Source organism: Dipodomys merriami, unplaced genomic scaffold, assembly GCF_024711535.1.
Source record: "Dipodomys merriami isolate MVZ:Mamm:240054 unplaced genomic scaffold, mDipMer1.0.p SCAF_12, whole genome shotgun sequence".
NCBI classification, from domain to species: Eukaryota; Metazoa; Chordata; class Mammalia; order Rodentia; family Heteromyidae; genus Dipodomys; species Dipodomys merriami.
In genome coordinates this window covers 21,597,909-21,621,520 of record NW_027202493.1, presented here as the reverse complement: position 1 = coordinate 21,621,520, position 23,612 = coordinate 21,597,909, and the positions used below count along the sequence as shown (strand labels likewise).

Here is a 23,612-nt window from a genome sequence, read left to right as displayed (position 1 = left end):
ATGGTAAATAATGCTGCAATAAACATAGTTGTGCTGGTAGCTTTAGTGTGGTCTTGTTTGTAAACATTTGGAATCCTCCTTCTTTCTGCATGTAGTACAGATACTCATTTAAGAACAGCCAAACCACAGATAAATATTGAGATTTTCATAGTTTTGCAATTCATAGACAGTTTCCCAAAAGTATATGTCTTATGTCTGTTCAAATAGTTCTGTTTGACACATATTTATTTAGTAAGATTTGATTCATCAAATACTATTTACTAATTATTGAGCTAAGGAAGAAACACAGTAAAGTCATAAGTAAAGCTCAAGGGTAAGAAATCAGTCATAAATAAGGAAGCTAAAACAATAGAATGGAAGAAAGACAGCCTCTTCAGTAAATGGTGCTGGCAAAATTGGTTAACTACATGTAGAAAACTAAAGCTAGATCCTTATATATCACCCTGCACCAGAATCAACTCCAAATGGATCAAAGACCTTGAACTCAAAGCAGACACTCTGAAAACATTACAGGATGGAATAGGAGAAACCTTAGGTCTCCTTGGCTCAGGCCGAAATTTTCTGAATAGAGACCCGGAAGCACAACCAATCAAAGAAAGGTTGGACAAATGGGATTGCATACGGTTGCAGAGCTTCTGCAGGGCAAATGACATAGCTAGCAAGATCAATAGAAAGCCCACCGATTGGGAGAAGATCTTTACTAGCCATACAACGGACAAGGGTCTCATATCTAAAATATACTTGGAACTCAAAAAATTAAACCACCCAACAACAAATCCTCAAAGAAACAACTGCCCAATAAATAAGTGGGCGAAAGACTTAAAGAGAAGCTTCTCTGAAGAAGAAAGAAGGATGGCCAATAGACACATGAAGAAATGTTCAACATCCCTAGCCATAAAAGAAATGCAAATCAAAACAACATTGAGATTCCACCTCACTCCAGTTAGAACAGCAAAAATCAAGAACTCTAACAACAACAGATGCTGGAGGGGATGTGGACAGAAAGGAACCTTACTTCATTGTTGGTGGGAATGTAAACTTGTTCAACCACTTTGGAAAGCAGTATGGAGGTTCCTCAAAAGACTTCACATAGATCTCCCCTATGATCCAGCAATCCCACTTTTGGGCATTTACCCAAATGTTTACAAACAAGACCACACTAAAGCTACTAGCACAACTATGTTTATTGCAGCATTATTTGCCATAGCTAAGATATGGAACCAACCCAGATGCCCCTCAGTAGATGAATGGATCAAGAAAATGTGGTATATATACACAATGGAATTCTATGCCTCCATCAGAAAGAATGACATTGTCCCATTTGTTAGGAAATGGAAAGGCTTGGAAAAAATTATATTAAGTGAAGTAAGCCAGGCCCAAAGAAGCATAGGTCCCATGGTTTCCCTTATTTGCAATATCTAGTATAGGTATGAGTCAAGCAGAAAAGGTCAGATAATATGATGTTAGGAAAATGAACCCTTAAATATGTATTTTAATGTTTTCGTTTCTTTCATGCATATGTTTCTAACACATTTATAAGATTATTTCTTTGTTGCTTTGTATGTCCCTCCCCCACAGTGTAACCCCCGCTTTCACTATATTTGATGTCAGTATAACATGTGGAGGAGATGGGGACAAACAAGTCGTTTAAGGATTCAGGTGGACCTGTTGCAACAATGAGAAGTACAAAATGTCATGTCAAAACCAGCTTTACAATGTCGGTGTGGGGGGGGGGGGGAGGGGGGTATGATTGGGTGGGGGGAGGGGGGAGGCTGGGAAGGGAGGTGAAGGGTAAACAAAGGAGGAGGCTGCAATGCTTGGTAAGAAATGTATGCATTATCCTGCCCATGTAATTGTAGCCCCTCTGTACAGTATGTTCTCAAATAAAATAAAATAATATTAAAAAAAAAAAGAAATCAGTCATAAGTGAAAAAAGGTGAGAAAGCATACAAGGTACTGAGTTCAAGCCCAGTAACAATAAACACACAAAAAATTGCTAGCACTTTAGGTAAAACAAAGGTCTGAATGAGGCAGAATTTCCTTTGGCAATATATTGCCCCTTTAAAATATACTTCATAAACAAAATTAGAGTGCCTGCATTAATTTAGCAGTGATACTATTATGATTGCTCTTTACAGGTATAGGTTTTTTTGTTTTCAGTGGAACTATTTACATAACTGGATTTTGACAAATCCTCAAGCTACATGGATGGCTTCTAAGACATCCATTGTTCCCTATTAGGAAACTGGCTTACATTTTGCTCTCTCATCTATTTCACTTATGAATGACTTCTTGCCATCGAGCTACATTTCTACTTTTGACTTTGACTGGTTAGAGATACGAGTCTCTCCAATTTGTCTCCCTGTGATGGTCTTCAGACCTGGACCCTCAGATCTTTGCCTCCTAAGTATTAGGGACTACAGGCATCAGCCACTAACCCCTGGTTTTGTTGTAGCATGTTGTAAATCATACTTACTGATTGATGCAGTGAGCTTTGCTCAAACATGTATTATTCTATTAGCCTCATAAAACTAGCTTTATGGACATTAACATGAGGCCCTAAACAAACGATCCAAAGATAGGAGTTTATTTTCATTTTACCAATGAAGAAATTGAGACTCAGAAAAGATAAGAAGTCATTGAATTCCTCATAGCCTAGGTAAAAAGTACCAGATTCAATTCCAGGCATCACACAGTTGTGCAATCAGGTGTGTGCAATGGATGGAGTGTTTAAGAGGGTAATGAGGATTTAAATCCACTTCTAAAGAAATGGGGAATGATTTTTCTCTTACAAACTGGCTTTGAGAAATTATATAATTAACAACAAAAATAAAACACGTTATGAATCTGTAAGTATCTTTATCAAAATAATATTTCTATTAGCAGACTCAAACAGACCACATTTGGAGTTTTTGTCCATTTTAAAATACAGATACAATTTTCTATTTTCTTAAAGTTAATGTTAGGTTTTTAAAAAGAGGTAGCTGAGTAAGAACCACACCATGCACGTGGTATTCAGGTAAGGGGTAGGTTTATTCATCATCAGGCTGGCACCTGGCCATGTTGGCCCTCCACGTGGCTGGGAAAGACCTGGGAAAGAGAGCATCTGGGCCTGGGCAAGGCTTTATCTAGGGTAGGAGTGGAGAAAGGTGTGGCCACATCAAATTCAGATGTGACATCAGCGGATGCAGATGTGACCTCTTCCAGGTGTGCCAGTCGCTTAGGTAACGCAGGTACTGTGTGGAGACTTTGCTGCGAGGAGGGTGGAGTCTGCTAGCCATTCAGGAGTGGACCTTACAGTTAAGATTTTTAAAAAATTCATGTGGTTAACTCACTTCAAGTTCACATATAATTACATTTTTAAACTAATAATTTTGCATTTATAAGACCAAATCAAATATTTAATTCATACTAGTAAAACATAATAAGCAAGCACTGTCTTACCAGAAGAAAATAGAAGCAATTAGATATGACACTTGCTAGGAGAAAGGTTATCCTGGCCTATTACCATTTTCTTAATTGAAAGTTTTACTTAAAACTTTAGAAGAAGCCTTCCCCTTAAATATTAACAGCTGTAACCCTTGGCAGGCACTAAGATTCATCTTGTTTTAATGAGTATAATTCTTGTCCATAACTTTTAATAAGTGGATCCTTTTTTTAAAGTACTGGTTTCTAAAATAAATCATGTAACCTTAAGGATCTAAAAATATAAATAACTGTTTTAAAGATTTATTAAGGTGATTTTTTTTTTTTGCCAGCCATGGGGCTTGAACTCTGGGCCTCTGCTCTGTCCCTGAGCTCTTCAGCTCAAGGCAAGTGCTCTACCACTTGAGCCACAGTGCCACTCACAGTTTTCTGGTGGTTAATTGGAGGTGAGTCTCATGGATTTGCTGCCCAGGCTGGCTTTGAACCACAATCATCAGATCTCAGCCGCCTGAGTAGGTAGGATTATAGGCGTGAGCCACTGGCACCTGGACAATTTTTAAATTAGTTATTCACTTTGATTCTTTACAATAAAATGTCTTTGAGTGTATCATAGAGACAGTGTAAAAGAAACATTGATGACAATTGCTAAATGCTGATGTAATCAGCTTACAACCACTCAAATAAACACCTTCTAGGTCTACACGATCTACTTTGGGGACTGCAAGAGAAATGAGTGTGAGCTTGCCATTCTGTGTCCTGCAGTCCGTCTTCCTGTCCATATGCTTTCTCCTCACTCCATTGGTTTTCTACACTGAATACTTTGTGTTGACCTTGTGATAGCATTTAACATTGGACATGATTAGTTCCTTTGGGCCCTGATATCTCCTCAGAGCTCAGATCTTGACTGAAATGGCCTTACAATGAGTGTTCTTAAAAATCTCCTACGTTCTGGCCAATCCAAATCTAGCTAAATGACCTTACCAATATGTTATCCTCTTAGCTAATGCCAGGTTTAGGCATGCCCTGCCTAGCTTGGAGAATGGGATAATACTTGCTTTCCTTTTGCTTTCATTAAATGATCACTCATCCCCAATTATGTTTGCATATTAGGTTAAAAAAAAAAAAAAAGAAGATGTCAAGAAGACATCTAAAAACCTGCTGCTGAAGAAACTCTGAAGACTAAATATCCTATGAGCTCCCTGGCCTGTTCTCACCATTTCATCCTCTCTGGATGAGCACAGGGCTTGCCACCTGTCCCACCTGCATTCCCTTTCAAGGCTCTCTAGACCTCGGTCCCTGTAGAGGGAAGCAGTTCAGGTGGTTTCTCAAACACAGGACAATGGTGCTGTGCTTCTAGATTTGCCCAAGGCTAAGTTGGAAACTTGAGGCAGGTAGTTAATCTATTTGCAACTGTTCATCAAGTGGAAGCGAGGCTCAGAAGGGGATGTGAATGTGGTGAAGTATGATTCTTCATGAAAATTTGCATGAGTGATGGCAGGCAATCCAGTGGGCACCACTCAGGGCTGTTGTCAGTGCCAGCAAGCTCAATCACATCAAGGACATGGCACAGTGTTTTGTTGAAATACAGGAATCTAATGAATTTTTGATGATGAATATTAATGAATGTTATTTATGGCTATACAGGTCCAGTTGATTCTGTTTCTCTACAGAACTCTGACATGGAGCAAGATGCAATTCTACTTTCCCTATAAAGATTGCAGGAACCATTTGCATTATTAAGTCATTAGAAAAACAATAGATTTTAGGGAATATTCTTTTAGAAAATACATGGTGTTCTATATTACACAGTCCAATATCTCAATGTGGAAATCTTCAGCAATGATAGGGTACATTTTTACAGCTCAATCACAGTCTAAGGCCAAGTAGAAAAACTAAACAATAAAAGTTGAAAGTCACTCAGCAGTTCAGATACATTGGGAAAAAACCCAGCCTCACAGAGCCGGAGCCTGGTGTTAGATTTTCTCACTTCTGATTGGATTAAGGTTTCCTGGGATGGTGTGTGACCACCATCTTAGTTTGCTGTATCCTTCACACAGTCCCCAAAACTGTATGTGTGTGTGTGTGTGTGTGTGTGTGTGTGTACTCCTCTCTGAAATTAAGCTACCAGCTACAACTGCATGTTCTTTATTAAGAAGTTCATGTCAATATAAGAATGTAGAAATATTTTAAATCTATCTATAAGTGAAGTATTTTCACATGCAAGTATGCTAGAAATAGGAAGACAGTATATGATACCAATTAGACTTGAAAACAAGGAGGATTAGTAGAGGTCCCAAGAGCCATTTTTGTAAAGATAAAATGGTCAACCTATTAATAGATATAAACATTTTAATTTACAAGCAACAATACTGAATGACAAAAATACACTGAAGAAATTAATATCTGCTTGTAAGACTTTCTGGACAGATGCAAGAAAAACATTTTCCAGTGTTTTGTGTCCATCTAATTCTGGAAGTCAACATCACTGGGGAGTATACAGAAATTGTATATAAAACACGGAAGATTATTTTAATATCTAAGAAATAAACTTTCATAAGAGTAAAAACAACGCCAGCTTGACTCCAAAGAGTGAATCTAAAAATTGAGTTTACACACTACATGTATAAATGATTACTAAAACTAAGAGAAGAAATAATCCCCAAAACCGAGTGTGAGATTTCAATATATCTTTCACAGTAATGATGTACATATAATTATTTGGAAAAATATCACAAATTACCTTTAAAAATTTGAACAAGAGAAATAGGCACATTTTCTTTAAAAAGCTATAGTAGCCATGCACCAGTGGCTCAAGCCTGTAATTCTAGCTCCTCAGAGAGGCAGAGATCTGAGGACTACAGATATAAGGCAGCTTAGCAAAAAAAAGTCCTTGAGACTTTATCTCCAATTAAGCAAGCAAAAATGCAGGAGTAGAGGAATGTTTCAAATGGTAGAACACCAGCCATGAGCAAAAAATGCTTACTTAGAATGTGAGCTCTGAGGTCAAGCCCTGGTACTAGCACAAAAAAAAAAAAAAACCAATAAGTTTCAGTAGATAAGACTTGAGACAAAGAGAAGAAAATAGAAGGTAGTACAGAGGCCAGAAAATGGATTTGTATATGAACATCTGATTGTTGCCAAGGTGGCACTGCAGATACTAATGAAAATCCCCAATGTACTGGCATTAGGAAATGGAGCCTTTGGCAAGTAATTGGGTGTACATTCAGTTATAAGGGCGAGATCTTCCTGACAGGACTCTCATGCTCTTATAAGAGAAAGATAGAGCTCTCTCTCCCTTGCTCTCTCCCTCCTTCTCTCTCTCTCTTTCCCTTTTCTCTCACCTCTTTCTCCTTCTCCCCTCCTCTAACTATACACATTTAAAAAATTGTAAGTCATTCTTGTGCTGATATCAAACAACAACACCTAGGCTAACCTCCAGAAAGGTTGTCAACCTTTACAGCCTGACTCTCAGGAAGCCTTTACTTGTTTAGCAGCTGAGGCTCTTCCTTTCATCCACACAATATACTGTGTGCTGGTAAAACACAGGCAGGGGCACTCTAGCAATTACTGGGGAGCAAAGAAGAGCTGTGGTGCTCCTGTTCTCTGGCTTGTGAAGCAGATTGCTGGTTGCTATAGTTCACAGGCTGTAACATGAAAACGACGGCCTCTATTTTCTGGTTGCCATGTTTGCCACTGGCATCTTTCTGAGGCCTAGGAGAGCAGTCGAGTGGTATAGGAAGTGTCTCCCAGGAGCTCTGTCACCCTGAGAGCAGCAGAACCCCAAGATCTGCTTTCAACTTTGCTCCACCGGGAGCCCCAGAGCGTGAAGAGGAAGGAGCCTCTCTGCGCTGCTCTGCCTCTTTGGCTTTAGTCTTCTAGGTTTTCATCACCGCCCAGCAGCACAGATGTGTTACTGTGTTGTGTTTCTTAGGGGAGTCTTCTTAGTATTCCCCACACATCGTGAGTAGAGCTCTCCACACACACACACACACACACACACACAGAGTCTTTGGGACTGTGTGAGAAATTCGGGTGTGGTCTAGCAAGTTAATCATTTATAATTCCTCAGGCACCTGTGATCCGGGAAGCCAAATGCAGTGCCCACGGATGGCAGTGCGCATGCGCAGCCTTCTCTTCTGCAATGACAGTTCCCACTTCAGACTTAGGGCAGATTGTGCCTGACATCAGCTCCAGGTCCATTAGACTGGTTTGCTTGTCTGATCCTCGAATACACTTTTGAAATTAAATAATTGGCTTTGTGAAGACACGCTATGTCATGTTCATAAATATGAACAACGAGGCGGGGCAGAGAGTGGATTCTCACTGTGTCCTGCTGGTTATGTTCCTCAGGGAGCTGCACAGTGCAAAAATGGCGACCACCAAACCATCACCAGCGTGGTGTGTGAGCGGTGAGCCATTGCTTTTAGGGGAAGCACAGTGCGCCTCCAGCCTCACATATTCACCGGCAATACATAACCTTAGCTCATATGCATGTGTCTAATATGCATGTAGTTTGTAACACATACACGTGTGTATGCATTGTTTAATGTACACAGAATTGACTCATGAACATTCAAGTTACAACTAATAGTAGCCGAATGACATAAACACATTCCCGTGTATTTCTTTTCTACGACTTTTCATGCTTCTGTAAACGTGGCCGCCTTGCGGGAGTCCCTGGTCAAAGTGAATTCACCAGCAAAGTAGCACAAAGATGCAGAAAGCAATTCACCACAGACCCCTAAGGGCCCCGCTGACTTAACTCAGGTGCAGCCACCTTCCCTCAGCTTAGCTGGGAGCCCAGGGCTCAGGTGACTCGATTCTTTATTGTTCCTATGAGCATGAAAGTATTGATTCTGGGGAGATCATTAATTTTAGCAAGTGGGTGAAGTCTCATCTCTCAAGCCAGAGAATAAGGAGGCTTAGCTAGGTTTTAATGTGTCTATTTACGTAATATGAAATCGTGAGTTTTCAGTAGTGACCTAGCTTGTGATTGCTACAAAGCCTTTGTTTTGGGCTGGGCTGCATTTCAAGAAGAAATCAAGAGAGAGCTATGGAAAACAGGTTTTAGCAAAGTTCAGCCCTACCAATATCATAGTTTGAGAAAACAAACTGTATTTGGGTAGCGATTTCCATTTTGAAAGACTGGTGAACTCTTTGTTAAATATGTCTACAAATCCGTCTTGAACAGTTTTTCATCTTTCTACTGAAGAGAAAATAGCAAAATCTTTAAAATTAAGAAAAATATTGGATACTAAAATGTTATGGCCTCCCCTTGTCTGAAGTATTAGGTTGAAACACCAGAAGTTTCTATTTCCCTGGCTCTTGACATTGTAGTATAGACCATTCCACATGGTTCTTCCTAATAATTATTTGTCCTTGATATTGTCATTTCTTTTTAAATTCAGGATTTCGGTAGTTAGGTGTTTTATTTAGAATAATATACTAATTGTGAATCGTGCTGTAATTTTTTTTGGGGGGGGGGGTCTGGTCGTGGGCCTGAACTCTGGGCCTGGACGCTGTCCCTCAGCTCTTCAGCTCAAGGCTAGCGCTCTACCACTTGAGCCACAGCACCACTTCTGGCTTTTTTCTTTTTGCTTATGTGGTGCTGAGGAATCGAACTCAGGGCCTCAGGCATGCAAGGCAAGTGCTCTACCACTGAGCCACCTTCCCAGCCCTTGTGCTGTAATTTTAGATGAGCTTAGGGACCTCCTAGGTGGCCCAGGACGTTGTGACTTTTATACTTTGCATAATAAATCTGCAATGTTTCACCTACCATCTCTTTCCAGAGACAACTCTATCAGTCTTGAAACTTCTTTCCATCCTTTGACAAACAGAGCAAGCCTCCATGTCTCTCTATCACTTGGAGAGGGCTTCAGGGGTGGGACTCATGTTGTGCATAGATTGAAGTATGTGATGGATAAGCCATGTGGCTAAAGGTCTTGCCAGTCTCAGATTTTCTTTAGTTTCCTAGACTACAGGATGGAACTGTGAGCAGTGCTCTTCCATTAACTGATTGTGAAGCTCAAATAGACAAATAAATGTGTACTGAGGGCTTCCAATAGGGGCTAGTATGTGGCACATCTTTAAGAACTATGGGTAAATACTGTCCCAGGAAACAATGATGCATTGAAAATACAGTAGGCATGTATGGACAGGAACTTTGATGGAAATCAGTACACCGACTTCTAGCCAAAACTCTGTAAGGTAACTATTTGATGGTCTCCATAAACTGCATGCCCATGGCAATTTACAAGAATGTGGCTAACCTTGACTTTCGTTTCCACATGGAAGAGAACCATAGCCATGGTTCTGGATGATTGTGAGTAGATTGCAGCTGGGCCCTATTTGCTTGTCAACACAAAGTCCTCAGCTCCACTCATCATAGATTCAAATGCCGTAAGACTTTCTCTGGGCTGTGTGTACCTAATTTGGTCTCCTGCAACAGTGATTTCTGATCTGAATAGGATTCAGTATCTTTTCTGAAAATGGGAATTCAATGAATCTTAGATCTTACAAGGAAAATTAAAATCTGAGCAAGGCTTATAGTGACAAATGAAGGGAAATCCTGACATCTAGTGGTTATCTTTAAGTACTACATACAAGCATTTGCAGTCTGAGGTGCATGTGGAATCTTGCTTTTCATAGATTGTAACTTGAATTTTTTCATGTTCATTTAATTCCACAGATAATTAATTTTAATTTCCTGGAATAATTTGAAAATAATATAAATTTCAATGCTTAATTTTTAAAACTCTTACACTTATTATTTTGGTCATTTTTTAACTTTCTAAGATGTTGATACCTTTTATATTAAAATAATAAAGCACAATATTGTTTATCATTCTTCTCTGAAAGTAGTATCTAATTTGTTTTTTTCTTTTTTATTGTGAAAATAATTTATAGAGGGGTTACAATTATATGGGCAAGGTAATGAGTGCATTTCTTATCAAGCATTGTTACCTCCTCCTTTGTTTCCCCTTCCCATTCCTTCCCATCCCCCCCCCACTTCCCCACCCTCGGCCAAAGTTGTAAAGGTCGTTTTTCGACACAACGTCTTGTACATCTCATTGTTGCAATGGATCCAGTTGTAACCCTATTTAAACAATTTGTTTTTTCCCTTCCTCTCCACAAAGTATACCAACATCAAATACAGTGATTATACAGGGGTTATACCATGGGGGAGGGACATACAAAGCAACAAAGAAATTATCTTAGAAATATGTTAGAAACAATCGCAAGAAAGAAAAAAAAACATTTGAATACTTATCTCGGGGTTCATTTCACCTAACATCAACTTATCTGACCATTTCTGCTTGTCTCAGACATATACTAGCTATTGCAAATAAGGGAAACCATGGGACCTATGTTTCTTTGGGCCTGGCTTACTTCACTTAATATAATTTTTTCCAAGTCTTTCCATTTCCTAACAAATGGGACAATGTCATTCTTTCTGATGGAGGCATAGAATTCCATTGTGTATATACAACACATTTTCTTGATCCATTCATCTACTGAGGGCCATCTGGGTTGGTTCCATATCATAGCTATGGTAAATAATGCTGCAATAAACATAGTTGTGCTGGTAGCTTTAGTATGGTCTTGTTTGTGATCATTTGGGTAGATGCCCAAAAGTGGGATTGCTGGGTCATAGGGGAGCTCTATGTGGATTCTTTGGAGGAACCTCCATACTACTTTCCAAAGTGGTTAAACAAGTTTACACTCCCACCAACAATGCAGTAGGGTTCCCTTCTGTCCACATCCCCTCCAGCATCTGTTGTTATTAGAGTTCTTGATTATAGCCATTCTAACTGGGGTGAGGTGGTATCTCAATGTTGTTTTGATTTGCATTTCTTTTATGGCTAGGGAGGTTGAGCATTTCTTCATGTGTCTATTGGCCATCATTCTTTCTTCTTCAGAGAAGCTTCTCTTTAAGTCTTTAGCCCACTTATTTATTGGGCAGTTATTTCTTTGAGGATTTGTTTTTGGGGGGATTTAATTTTTTGAGTTCCAGGTATATTTTAGATATGAGACCCTTGTCTGTTGTATGGCTAGTGAAGATCTTCTCCCAATCCGTGGGCTTTCTATTGATCTTGCTAGCTATGTCCTTTGCTATGCAGAAGCACTGCAATTTCATGCAATCCCATTTGTCCAACCTTTCTTTGATTTGTTGTGTTTCTAGGTCTCTTTTAAGAAAATTTCAGCCTGTGCCAAGGAGACCTAGGGTTCCTCCTATTCCATCCTGTAATGTTTTCAGAGTGTCTGCTTTGACTTCAAGGTCTTTGATCCATTTGGAATTGATTCTGGTGCAGGGTAATATATAAGGAGCTAGCTTTAGTTTTCTACAAGTTTTCTACCAATTTTGCCAGCACCATTTACTGAAGAGGCTGTCTTTCTTCCATTCTATATTTTTAGCTCCCTTATCGAAGAGTAGATGGCTATAGGTCTGTGGGTTCATTTCTGGATTTTGAAGTCTATTCCATTGGTCCTGAGGTCTGTTCTTGTGCCAGTACCAAGCTGTTTTGATTACTATGGCTTTGTAGTAGAATTTGAAATTTGGTATTGATATTCCCCCAGCACTGTTCTTTCTGTTGAGGATCATCTTAGCTATTCGGGGTCTTTTATTATTCCATATGAATTTTTGGATTGCCTCTTCTATTTCCTTGAAGAATGAGGTTGGAATATTGATAGGTATCGCATTGAATTTGTAGATAGCCTTGGGAAGTATTGCCATTTTCACGATGTTGATCCTTCCAATCCTTCCATGGGAGGTTTTGCCACTAAGTTCTGTGTTGATTTCCTTTTTCAGGTTTTTAAAGTTTTCATCATAGAGGTCTTTCAGTTCTTTGGTTAAATTAATTCCTAGGTCTTTTATTTTTTGTGGGGCTATGGAGTTAATGGAGTTGCTTTCCTTATTTCAGCTACACTTTTCTCATTGTTGACATACAGAAAAGCCATTGATTTTTGAGGGTTAATTTTATACCCTGTGAAAGTAGTATCTAATTTGGAAGATGATTTTTGTATGTACAGCAGAGACAGTTCTGAGTATTTCTTAGTGGCGAGCTCTTGACTACATGTAAAGACTTTGCTTTTAATCTCTACCACAGATTTTTTTTAAGTATAAAAGAAGGCAGCGCAAATAGAGTTTTTAAAAATTTAGTTTTATATTGAAAGAAAATTCCTGTTTTTTAAACATCTATTAGTATACTGGTACTTGTCACAACTAATGAATAAACACTAAGATATTACTATTAACTAAATCCACTTTTCTTTTCTGATTTCATTGGAGTATTAGATACTAGGTTTCTCAAGAAACACATTTCCAGTCGTATGTGTGTATGCATGTAAATATGCAAGGACAGACTCACACACACATTCCCAGAAAGCAGGGATTCCTCTCCCAGGGCAGGGGCGGCTGGAATTTCAGGCTACCCTCTAGAGGCCCATCTCTGAGTTTGTTTATTGTTTGTGTATTGCTGTTTGTTTGTTTTAAAATCATTGGCTCCTCCCCAAACCTAGAATCCTTGGGTGAGGATTGAGGGTGTAGGTGAAATCCTTGTGGACTTGGCTGCCTTTCTCTTGAACAATAAAATACTTCTTCAAAGAAGCAAGACGGGGTGGGGGGGGGACCCAGAGCCCGGGGGAGGGGTAGGGGGGTCTGACTCCTGCCCTCTGGAGGCTCCCACGGGGCGGTGGGTGGACCCCGCTAGGCCCAGCGGCCCGTGGCTCCAGCTCTGGTCACTGGGTCGGGAAATCCAGCCCGAAGCGGGGAGAAGGGGGACTGGGGTGCCAGAGCCGGTGGCGGGGCGGGGAGGGCGGGCAGGATTAGGCGGAGGGGTGGGGGGGACCCCGCTGGGCAGCTGGACCCCGGAGAAGGGTGCGGCTTGCGGGGAGGCGGCGGGGGACGCTGGCAGAGGGGCCGGGAGAAACCAGAATCAGCCGAGCCACGCGTCTGGCCTAGGAAGGGGGTGCAGGGCGCCCCGAGAGCGTCTGCGCCCCTGGGCCTTGCCGATCGGGCGCAGCGCGGCTCGGCCCGGGCGCCCGGGCACCCCCTGGCTGCACGTGGCCAGGCGGTGGCTCTAGGGGCGCAGGGCTGGGCCGGCGGGGGGCCGAGGCCCCGGGGGCGCGGGGGGCGCACAGCGGCCCGCAGCCTGCGTGGAGTCCGCCTGGGGAACCAGCCCGCGGCGCCCAGGCCTCGGGGTGCGGGGCCCGGCGTGGGGGGCGCGAGCCAAGGCCTCGGGCTGATCGTGATCGGGTAAGTGCTGCGGGGAGGGGGTCGGGGGGGGGTGGTCGCGGGGCGCAGTCGGTGCCGTGCGTGGGATTTGGTCTCCCCCCGGCGGGCGGAGTCGGCCCGCTCAGTGCTCTGGGCTCGGTGTCTTCCGGATCCACTCCCGACCCAGATGGCATCTGCACTTCCTCGCCAAGTCCTGCGGTCCCCAGGACCCGAGCCTTGGGCAACCAAGGACCTGGGCGCGTTCGAGACCCGGCTCCGACCGGGCCGCGGCTGGGGTTGAAGTTCTCCAGCTCCAGCGCAGCGTGGTAGATAGAGATGGTGGCCAGTGAAGGCACAAGTGTGTGGAAACGCACTCGTTGGAATGGGGGAGATCCGGGGGAGAACCCAAGCAGTGTAATTCCGTAGAAAGGCCCTGATCATAGCTCCCCCCCCCCACCCAGGAAATAGGTACTTGAACTGGGTTCAGTGGGTCAAAGGAAGAGAAGTGGGGGAGGATGCAGTTGGGGGGGGGGGGGCTGGGAGGGATGGGTGAGACGTGAAAGGGTGACCTTGATCAAGACGCATGGTATTCATAACTGTTTTGTCCTATAGACAATGACTTAAAAAGCTTTTTGTTTTTTGTTTTTCCCAAGAAGCAACCTTAGCAAAATGAATCAGCAGGAAGTGGGCCCTGGAAACGGGGGGGGGGGGGAACGGGGTCAAGGGGAGCAGAGTAGACAAATGAAGAGAAGAAGAGGGAAAGCGTCAAGAATCCAATGGCGCTGGGCACAGGTGGCTCAGGCCTGTAATCCTAGCTACTCAGGAGGCTGAGGTCTGAGAATCGCAGGTGGAAGCCAGCCCAGGCAGGAAGGTCCTTGAGACTCTTACCTCCAATAAACTATTTTCACAAAAAGCTACTGTAGCTCAAGTGGTAGAATGCAAGCCTTGAGAAAAAGAAGCTCAGGGGCAGCACCCTGAGTATAAGCCCCAGGACCAGCACCAAAATCAATCAATCAGTCAATCAATCAATCAATCCGATGTATATCCTGCAAAATTAAGAAAAGTGAGGGAAGAGTTGGGTAGGAGAGGGAGGGATGCAATATATTGAAAGGGGTAACATTGATCAAGATATGTTGTATTCATCAACTGCTTTGTTAAAAGGCAACTCTTTGTACAAGTACTTAAAGATAATAATAAAAATAGGTGTGTGTGTGGGGATGTAGCGCAGTGGTAGATCACTTGCCCAGCATTCACAAGACCCTAGCTTTCATCCTCAGCCCTGTAAACATAAGCATAAAAGTGATCAGACTGGAATCATTGGCTGAATGTTTGCCACAGTTTAGTCTCTCCAGGAACCCATATTTTTTGGTCTAATTTATTCTCAAGTTGAATGTCATATGTAGTTCCTTAAAACTGAGAGATACCCAAATCTCTCACTGATTTTTTTGTTTTCCCTGACAGAATAGATAAGAGCAGTGTGTTGAACAACCTTCATTCCATATGTTCTATTTAAATCCCACCAACTTTAATGTTGTAAAAGTGGAAATGAAAAGGTACTGGACTTCAGTCACTTGTGCAGATTGGAACTCAGCCTTAATTTTGGTGCATAACAAATGAGAACAGTGCAGTTACTTGTCTGTGTTAATTTCCCCAATGGGAACCTATGTCCTGCTCCCAAATTAAATGTGTTTCCAAGTGATTTATTATCTTTAAATTTAAGCAATGTAGGAAGAAATTGTCACGTCTATGTATTACAAAACATCACCTTTCCAGACATTTTAATATTCTCAATTTGAAAATACCAGCCTGAAGTGGTGGTGCACACCTATAATCCCAGCTACTGGGACAGCAGAGGCCTGGAGGTTGAACAGTTAGAGGCCAGCCAGAGCAAAGTCAGGGAGGTTTGGCACACTTCCTTACCATGTATGGAAGTGGACGACTTGATTATTTATAGGGGATTAAAGATGTACAACATGCAGCCCAGCAGATCCATGCTTGGTTATTGTACAGAGAAGCCTACAAACAGAAGCATACTATAACAGAGTACAAAGGATATCTTTTATGGGCTCTGTTTTGAATTCACCACCTTAGTACCTCGTGGTCTGTAACAAGTCAGTAGCCTTTTTGGTGGCCTTGGAGGTCATTGAGATGTAGCTTGAACCTCTTAGATCACATGTTTTACATTTGTCTATGAGTTCCAAGAAGTTCCACAAAACATGAGGAGGGGAGGAAGGGAGAAGATAATACTGGGAAAATGATGTGGAATGAGATCATGTTGTAATGCATTTGCTTTTTGGAAATTCCTGGGAATACTGCCACTTTCCCTGAGGTCCCATACCCCCAACCTCCCCCTCTCCTGAATGGCCACTTGAGCCACTACAATAGAACGGTTGCTCACTACTCCATTTGGAAAATCAGGCATTAGGTACTCCTGATTCAATACAAAACTAGACTGTTTCTAAATGTATGCCAGCATCATGGTATCTGGTTGGAAGTAAGGCAGATTGAAGGCTGTTCCCCATTTCATTGCCTTACCTTAAGTCAACACAAGTTTTATTTGAAAGGAAAATATGGTTCCTACTACACAAACATTAGTTTTCAAAAAGGACCAGGAAGGATTTTGACTGGAGGGAATTAAATGCTTTAAGAGGTTCATTGCCAGGACATTTTAAAGATTAACAGGAACTTGCTACTTGGTTCAGTTTCATAGTTTACTTAAAGTTTAAGTATTTTTTTTCTGTTTTAATCCTACATTGATTTTTTTTTAATGTTTTGAAGCTGTCTTGAGCTGGGGGCCAGTGGCTCATGCCTGTAAGCCTTGCTATTCAGGAGGCTGAGACTTGAATATTGTGGTTCAAAGTCAGGCACACAGAAAAGTCCCTGAGGCTCTTATCTACAATTAACCACCAGAAAACCGGAAGTGGTGTTGTGGTTCAAAGGGATAGAATGCTAGCCTTGGGCCAAAAAAACCCCCACCAGGATAGCTTCCAGGCCTTACGTTCAAGTCCCATAACTGATCGCCCCTGTCCCCCCAAAAACTCTCTTAAAACCTAGAATATACACCAGACAATGATGCTAAAGAAAAAAGAGTTAGACTTCATATTGACTCAAAAGAACGTGTTGCATTTAGCATTAATATGGGGTTCATTCTACACTGCAGTGTAGGTTGGGTTTTTCAAGGACAAGGACAAGCTGGGATCTAGCGCGTGACTGACTTGCCCAATCTTATGCCCTGGAGTAAGGCTGTGTCTGAATTCCTGCCAACTGCTCAGGGCAAGGTTTACTTCTCTTAATGTCAGAGAAACTTGTTGCTTTAGCTAGTTAATAGAAAGGTATCTGAGGCACTGTTCTAACTAGCTATTGACAACCTGTTCCAAGAAAAGACAAGTCCAGGCTCCATGTGTTCATGTTCCGTGTGTTCAGAGAAATATGGCAGGGGAAGAGGAGGAACTTCATACAGAAAGAAATGAGTGTTGTTGGGCCTTGACTTAGGCTTTTGTTGTTTTGAAGAATTTACACTCTTTGTGAAAGCATTACAAAATAAGTGTGGGCCAAGGGGAAAGGGATAGAAGAATGAAGCAAGGAAGGGGAAAGAATGCAGGCAAGAATTCATTTGTACGTACCACAGAATTGAGAAATAGAAGGGAAGGGGTGGGGAGAGGGGGGATGAATGGTGACACAGATCAAGAAGCATTGTTCACATAAACTGCTTTGTTAAAAGACAAAAAAAATTCAATACATAACCTAAAATTAAGATAGGGAAGGGGTAGGGAGGGAGGAGTAGGTGAGAAAGTTGAAAGAGATAAAATCGATCAAGATGCCCTGTAGTTATGAACTGCTTGGGTGAATGGCAAATCCTTTCTACAACTACTTAAAGATAATAAAAATAGCTGGGTGCTGGTGGCTCATGCCTGTTGTAATCCTAGCTACTCAGGAGACAGAGATCTGAGGATTGAGGTTCAAAGCCAGCTCAGGGAGGGAAACTCCGGGAGACTCTTATCTCCAATAAACCACTAGAAAACTGGAAGTGACACTGTGGCTCAAGAGGTAGAGCGCTAGCCTTGAGCTGAAGAGCTGAGGGACAGCGCCCAGAGTTGAAGCCCCACGACCACCACCATCATCACCACCACCCACAACAAAAGATGATAAAAAACATGCCAAAAAATAATTAGATGGGGTGGTGTATAACTCGTGTTGTAATTGGGAGTTATAGGTTAGGAGGACTGCAGTTCAAAACCAATGGGGGGCGGGGAGGAATGATAGTGAATCCCATCTCAACTAACAAGTCAGGTGTGGCAGCCTGTATCTACATTTGACACAGAGGTAGGAAAGGCAAAGCGAAGTATATTCCAGTCTTGGCAGAACCATGAGACCTGTCTGAAAATAACAAAGCAAAAAGGGTGGGGACTTAGCTTAGATAGTAGAAGGCTTGCCTAGTAAGCATGAGGCCCTGAATTCAAATCCCAGTGCCAACCCCCTCCCTGCAAAGCCATGAGAGTTTATAGGTTTTAATGAGTAAAGACAAATTATTTCTCCAGGAAGACATTTTATGTTTTAATTTTGTTTTGCAGAAGAGGACTGTCAGAAGGCCCTAGGAAACCCAGTGTGCTTTTGGAAAGCAAAGACTCTTTACCTGCAAACTTTACAAGGAATGTGCAGAAAGCCATTGATAAATACACCAGGTAAGAATTAACCTCTTAGATGCTGCTGATGACAAAATTCAACAATGTCCATATAAACATAGGAAACAAAATCCGTGATTAGATCCTATGAGCTTTGAAGAGTAAAATGCAGGGGTTTTGTTGTGGTGGTGGTGTTGGTGGTGGTGATTGAACTCCCTCAGCATTTTTGCTCAAGCTTAGCACTGTACCACTTTGAGCCATACATAGCTTCATGTCTGGTTTTTTGGTGGTTAATTAGAATAAGAGTCTCACAAACTTTTCTTTCCCGGGCTGACTTTGAACCAGGATCCTCAGATCTTACTCAGTCTCCTGAGTAGCTAGGATCACAGGTATGAGCCACTAGAGCCTGGGGCAGTTTCAGTTTTGACCCAGTAAAAATGATATATTGCAAATATATTTTAAATGTATAAAAGGTAAAATACATCTGGGCTATTTCTACATGGTATCTGTTTAATATTTAAACTATTTCAGCGGTCTTTAAAATGCATTGTCCTGCGGAATTCCCAGATCTAATTAAGGAATGATAGAAAATAAAGGCCTTGAGAAACACAGTCACTTGCTTGACTTACTGTGGAATTTCTTAGGGTAAAGTTTATTTCTGTTGCTTGTGTTCACACCCACAGTGAATCCTCCACATTCTCCTCCAGCGGGAGTGACACACCTACAGAAGCCCACAACTCATGGCCGGGGTCTTCCACACAGAGTTCCACCACTGGTCTGTCTACAGAGAGGAGCTCGGTTTATTCCTGGAGAGATGATGTATGTTATGTTTCAGAACACGGAATAATCCTGCGCTTGCAATGTGTACTGAATTGCATTCTTTATTCTTTATTAGTTTAGTGTAGTTCCTTTTAGATAGGGTCTTGCTTTGTTGCCCAGGCTGACTTTGAACTCACAATGCTTCTACTTCCATCTTCTAAGTGCTGGGAATACAGGTGTGTGCCACCACAGCTGGTTAAGAATTGCTTTCTTATCTTCAAAGAACCTTGTCATTCTTTTTAAAAGCATTCCCTACACTCATGCATCTCTCACTATTTACATGTTAAAATAGGAAAATACAGAGAAAAACATAAAGATCACTCATACTGTCAGAGATTCAGACTTTCTAGAGTCTTAGCTGTTGGAGGTTTGTTTTTCCTACTCCATAACTCAACCCCAACAATATTACATATAATTTCTTGTACAGTATCTATGGCTGGAAACCCAGTATAAAACCCTGGCAACTTCTTATTAAGAAGTCAAATAGAAGAATGATTTTGGAAACGTGAGGATTGTGAAACATCTCCATAGCTGGAGGATTTCTCCCCGATGCTCTGAACTGGGTATTTCACTTTCATCTTTTAACCCTAGGGAAACCATGACCTGGAACCCTACCTTGCATCTTTGTGGTGGTGGGTTAGCTGGGTAGGAGTTTAGTTCCAGCATGAGCTTTGCTGGGAATTCAGCTGCCTCTCCAGGCTCCGCCCAGTGGCGACCCCTTACCCCCCAGTGACCCTGTGCATCCTGGAATGTAGGTTTGGCAAAGTGCCATCTGCCTGTGGAAGAGCCTCCACTACACTTCTTGGGAGTTCTACTTCCTTGTTTGTCCTCTTTCTTTGCTTTCCATCCTCTGGCCTCCTCTTAAAACCTTCACATAATTGGGGATAATTTATTTCTGCTTTATTGATTAAAATAACTTTAGTGACCCTAGGTTCAGAAGTAATTTCTCTTCCTGTGGTATCATCAGAAGAAAAAATACCTTGTAATTTGTGTGTGTGTGTGTGTGTGTGTGTGTGTGTGTGTGTGTGTGTGTGTATGTGTGTAAGAGAGAGAAAAACTGTTGCATTGGTTCATCTGAGTGAAAAACCCATTCTTTCCCGTTTGAACCCTCATGAGTATATTGTCTTTTCCAACATAAGCATCAATACTTGGAGAGCCTGGTGTTTCCTGTCATAACTAAATGTTCATTTCTGTTTCAGGAATTTGACAAAGTCAATGCACAGAAGGTACAGCAGCTGTTCTGGGAGGTGGAGGAAATGTTATTTGAAGGGAAAGTGAGTCCCCAAACCCAGAATCTGCTGGCGGAATGCAGCCAGTGGGCAGAAAGATCTCTCCATCTGAGGTAGGGGGCCGTGCCCAGAAATTCTCTGAAATGACTTTGCTATTGATGGCTCCTTCCTGGAATTATTTGCTGAATCAAAATATGTAGGCCGAGCATGGTTCTTTCTGATAAGTGATATCATTTGTTTTGGTGCCAGAGGGAGACATTAACACCTGCCAATATTCAAATACCCTGTTATCTGTCAGGAACAAGTCTGACTAATCCTCAGAAAAGCTCGATATGAATAACTGGAACATTAGAAGTGATTTTTACCTTTGCATTCTCTCTCCACGAGTGTCAGGCATCTGACCCTGGGCACAGGAAGGATTCTGGAGTGGGCAAGTGCTGATTTTCTGAATGATTAGATGTACTTCTCATCTCCTTGCCATGCCTCCTGGGGGGAAAGCCCAACTTTCATTTTTATAATATCAAAAATAGAGGTTATGGAGTGGGTGGGAGAGAAACTGCTTTCTTTACCCTGCCAACCCACAAAGGGAAACATTCTCTCAGTTCTTGGGAGTTCTTCTGCATTACAGCTCTGGAGGATGATCTAGAACATGAGTTTTCTGATTAGCTTGATGGTATAACTCACAAAATAAATGTCTTAGATGTTCATGCTGACACATGCCTGTAATCCCAGCACGTGGGAGGACGGGGCAGGAGGATCATGGACTTGATGCCTTTCTGGGCTATGGCCACAGGTAGTTCCATGTTAGTCTGGGCTACATGGGGTGACCTTATCTCAAAAACTAAAAAGAAAACAGAAAGCCTTGACCAAATAGGTCATCCTTCATAATCTCCTACCATAAGGAATACAATGTGTCAATCGGATATTAATTATATTTTTCTGGGGATGGTGTAGCTAGCAAATTGTCAGGGGCATAGGCTTATTTCTGTCACCATTACCATATGTTTTATAATATATGTTTTAAAATATAAATGAAGAAGGGAAATTGGGAAAAGGAAAGATGGCCAAGGCCATACCGACATGGGTTTTCAGTCATGAGGTGATACTAACATTAGTGAGCATGTCTGTCACGTGCCTTGCCTTAGGCATCTGCGTCCATTGTACATTAGCTCTAATCACTGTGGTCAGGTCATTAGGATTCTGTTTTGTCTATGAAAAGCAAATGATCAGTAGCTGAGAGAGGCAGAGAACTGAGTTCTGACCCAGTCCAAAGTCAGAAAGACTACCCTGCCCACTCAAAGCCCAAAGCCCAGGTTTTCTCCGCTACCACCATGCTTTCACATGCGCAAACGCTAGCAAGTGACAAGGTGATTGCCATCTCCTCTTTACGTCAGGTCACGTGACAGGGTTCCCCTGTTTGATCAAAGGTAGGAGCAGCTTTGTGGTTTCTCCCTTTTGCAGGGTGTTAGGAAGACAGCTCATACCTCCAACCGATGAGGGCTTCCGGCACTTCCAGAAGAGTGAGGCTGCTTCTGCCCACCACAGGCCTCTACCTGCTGCCCCTGAGCAGAGTGGCAATGTCAGAGAGTAAGTTTTTCCATGCCATTTTAACTGTATTTTAATCATGCTTTGCATGTTGACCTCATCCACTAGTCTTGCCTCCAACAGATACTCAAATTTCAATCTCAGTGCAAGACAGGTACAGAGCATGTTTATTTATAAGGTACTTCTAGGGGCTGGGAAGGTAGCTCAGTGGTAGAGTGCTTGCCTTGCATGCATGAGGCCCTGGGTTCGATTCCTCAGTACCATGCAAGCAGAAAAAGCTGGAAGTGGCTCTGTGGTTCAAGTGGTAGAGTGCTAGCCTTGAGCTGAAATACTGAGGGACAGTGCCCAGGCCCAGAGTTCAGGCCCTATGACTGACAAAATAAAATAAGATAAAATAAAAGGTAAGAAAAGAAAAGAAAAAAGATGCTTCTAGGTCCTAGGTGATGATGGTGATGATGAAGATGATGATGATGATGTTGGTATGTGTGTGAAATAGAGGAGAGAAAGAGAGCAATAAAAACAAAATATACTCATAGGCATATGGAGTTATTTTCAAAAAACGTGGCCTATGCAGTAGTATTAACAGATTCTTGATAAATCTCTTTCTACCTTTATACATATTCAGAATCGTGCGATGACATCTTTTTTTTTTTCTTTTACTGCAGAGTGGATACAGACACATAGAACATTCCAAGGCTCTAAGAAGCCCTTAAAATTTTCATCACATCTCTAGTAAGGGATATGAGTTTTGGCAAATGCGCCACTGAATGGATTTACATTTGAGATGTTGTACTCTGTGGAGAGTTGGAAGGTTCACCACAATCAGTCTAGCATTACACTGTTCTACAAACTCCCATGTAGACTCTGTTTTGTCCTCACAGGTTGTGCATCTCTGGCTGCCAAATAATCCCAGCTGCCTTCCCACCTTCTGCCCTGCCAGGCCCTGAGGGCACAGGGATTGCTGACCTCCACGCATGTCCATCCCTGGAAGAAGAAGTTTATAATGAGGATGGGAAGTTTGAAGAGTATTTTGCCTTTGATGGAAAAGACAAGTAAGTTGCATTTATTTGGCATTGGTTTCATAATATAGTATTTATTTGTTTGACATTTGTTTTATTATATGATCATTAATTCTTTGTGTATTCTTCACTTATTTAAATGATTTCTGTCCTTTGGAAAGTAATAGATCCCTCAAAGGTTTTAGATTGCTGGAAGGAATCTAGCACAGGCCAGAAAAGGACTCATGTTAGGGCTCCAGGCCCTAACACTAACAGTTTACCAATCAAAAGAACAGTAAATGCACTAAATGCATGTTTCATTCATGAATGAAAACCTATAAGCACAGTATAGTAAAAATTTGTGTGAAGCCAGGTGCTGTGGCTCAAGCCTGTAATATCAACTACTCACAAGGCTGAGATCTGCCAATCTCAGTTCAAAGTTAATCTGGGCAGGAAAGTTTCTGAGACTCTTATCTCCAATTGACTTACCAAAGAGCTGTAAATGGAGCTGTGGCTCGAAGTGGTAGAGCAATAGCCTTGAGCACAAAAGGTTAGGGACAGTGTCCAGGCCCTGAGTTCAAACCCCAGGACTGACACACACACACACACACACACACACACACACACACACACACACACACACACACACACACACACACACACACACACACACACACACACACACACACACACACACACACACACACACACACACACACACAAAATCTCATGATTGAAAATTGGTACAAAGTAATCAGGT

General features: G+C 42.0%; 1 protein-coding gene across 2 annotated transcripts in view; it reads left to right on the top strand.

Annotated features, from left to right (window-relative positions):
* Fam149a (family with sequence similarity 149 member A) overlaps positions 1-23,612 on the top strand; it is a 43,411-nt gene that overhangs the window by 7,090 nt on the left and 12,709 nt on the right. The window contains exons 1-6 of one of the 2 annotated variants that reach the window (XM_070016378.1): positions 13,570-13,681; positions 18,211-18,321; positions 18,945-19,080; positions 20,280-20,422; positions 21,771-21,896; positions 22,736-22,906. In XM_070016378.1, the coding sequence (XP_069872479.1) occupies positions 20,337-20,422; positions 21,771-21,896; positions 22,736-22,906 (383 nt within the window). In that variant the 5' untranslated portion in view covers positions 13,570-13,681; positions 18,211-18,321; positions 18,945-19,080; positions 20,280-20,336. Of the gene's footprint in view, positions 1-13,569; positions 13,682-18,210; positions 18,322-18,944; positions 19,081-20,279; positions 20,423-21,770; positions 21,897-22,735; positions 22,907-23,612 lie in introns of those variants that run through there. The other variant, XM_070016377.1, reaches the window with a different exon arrangement.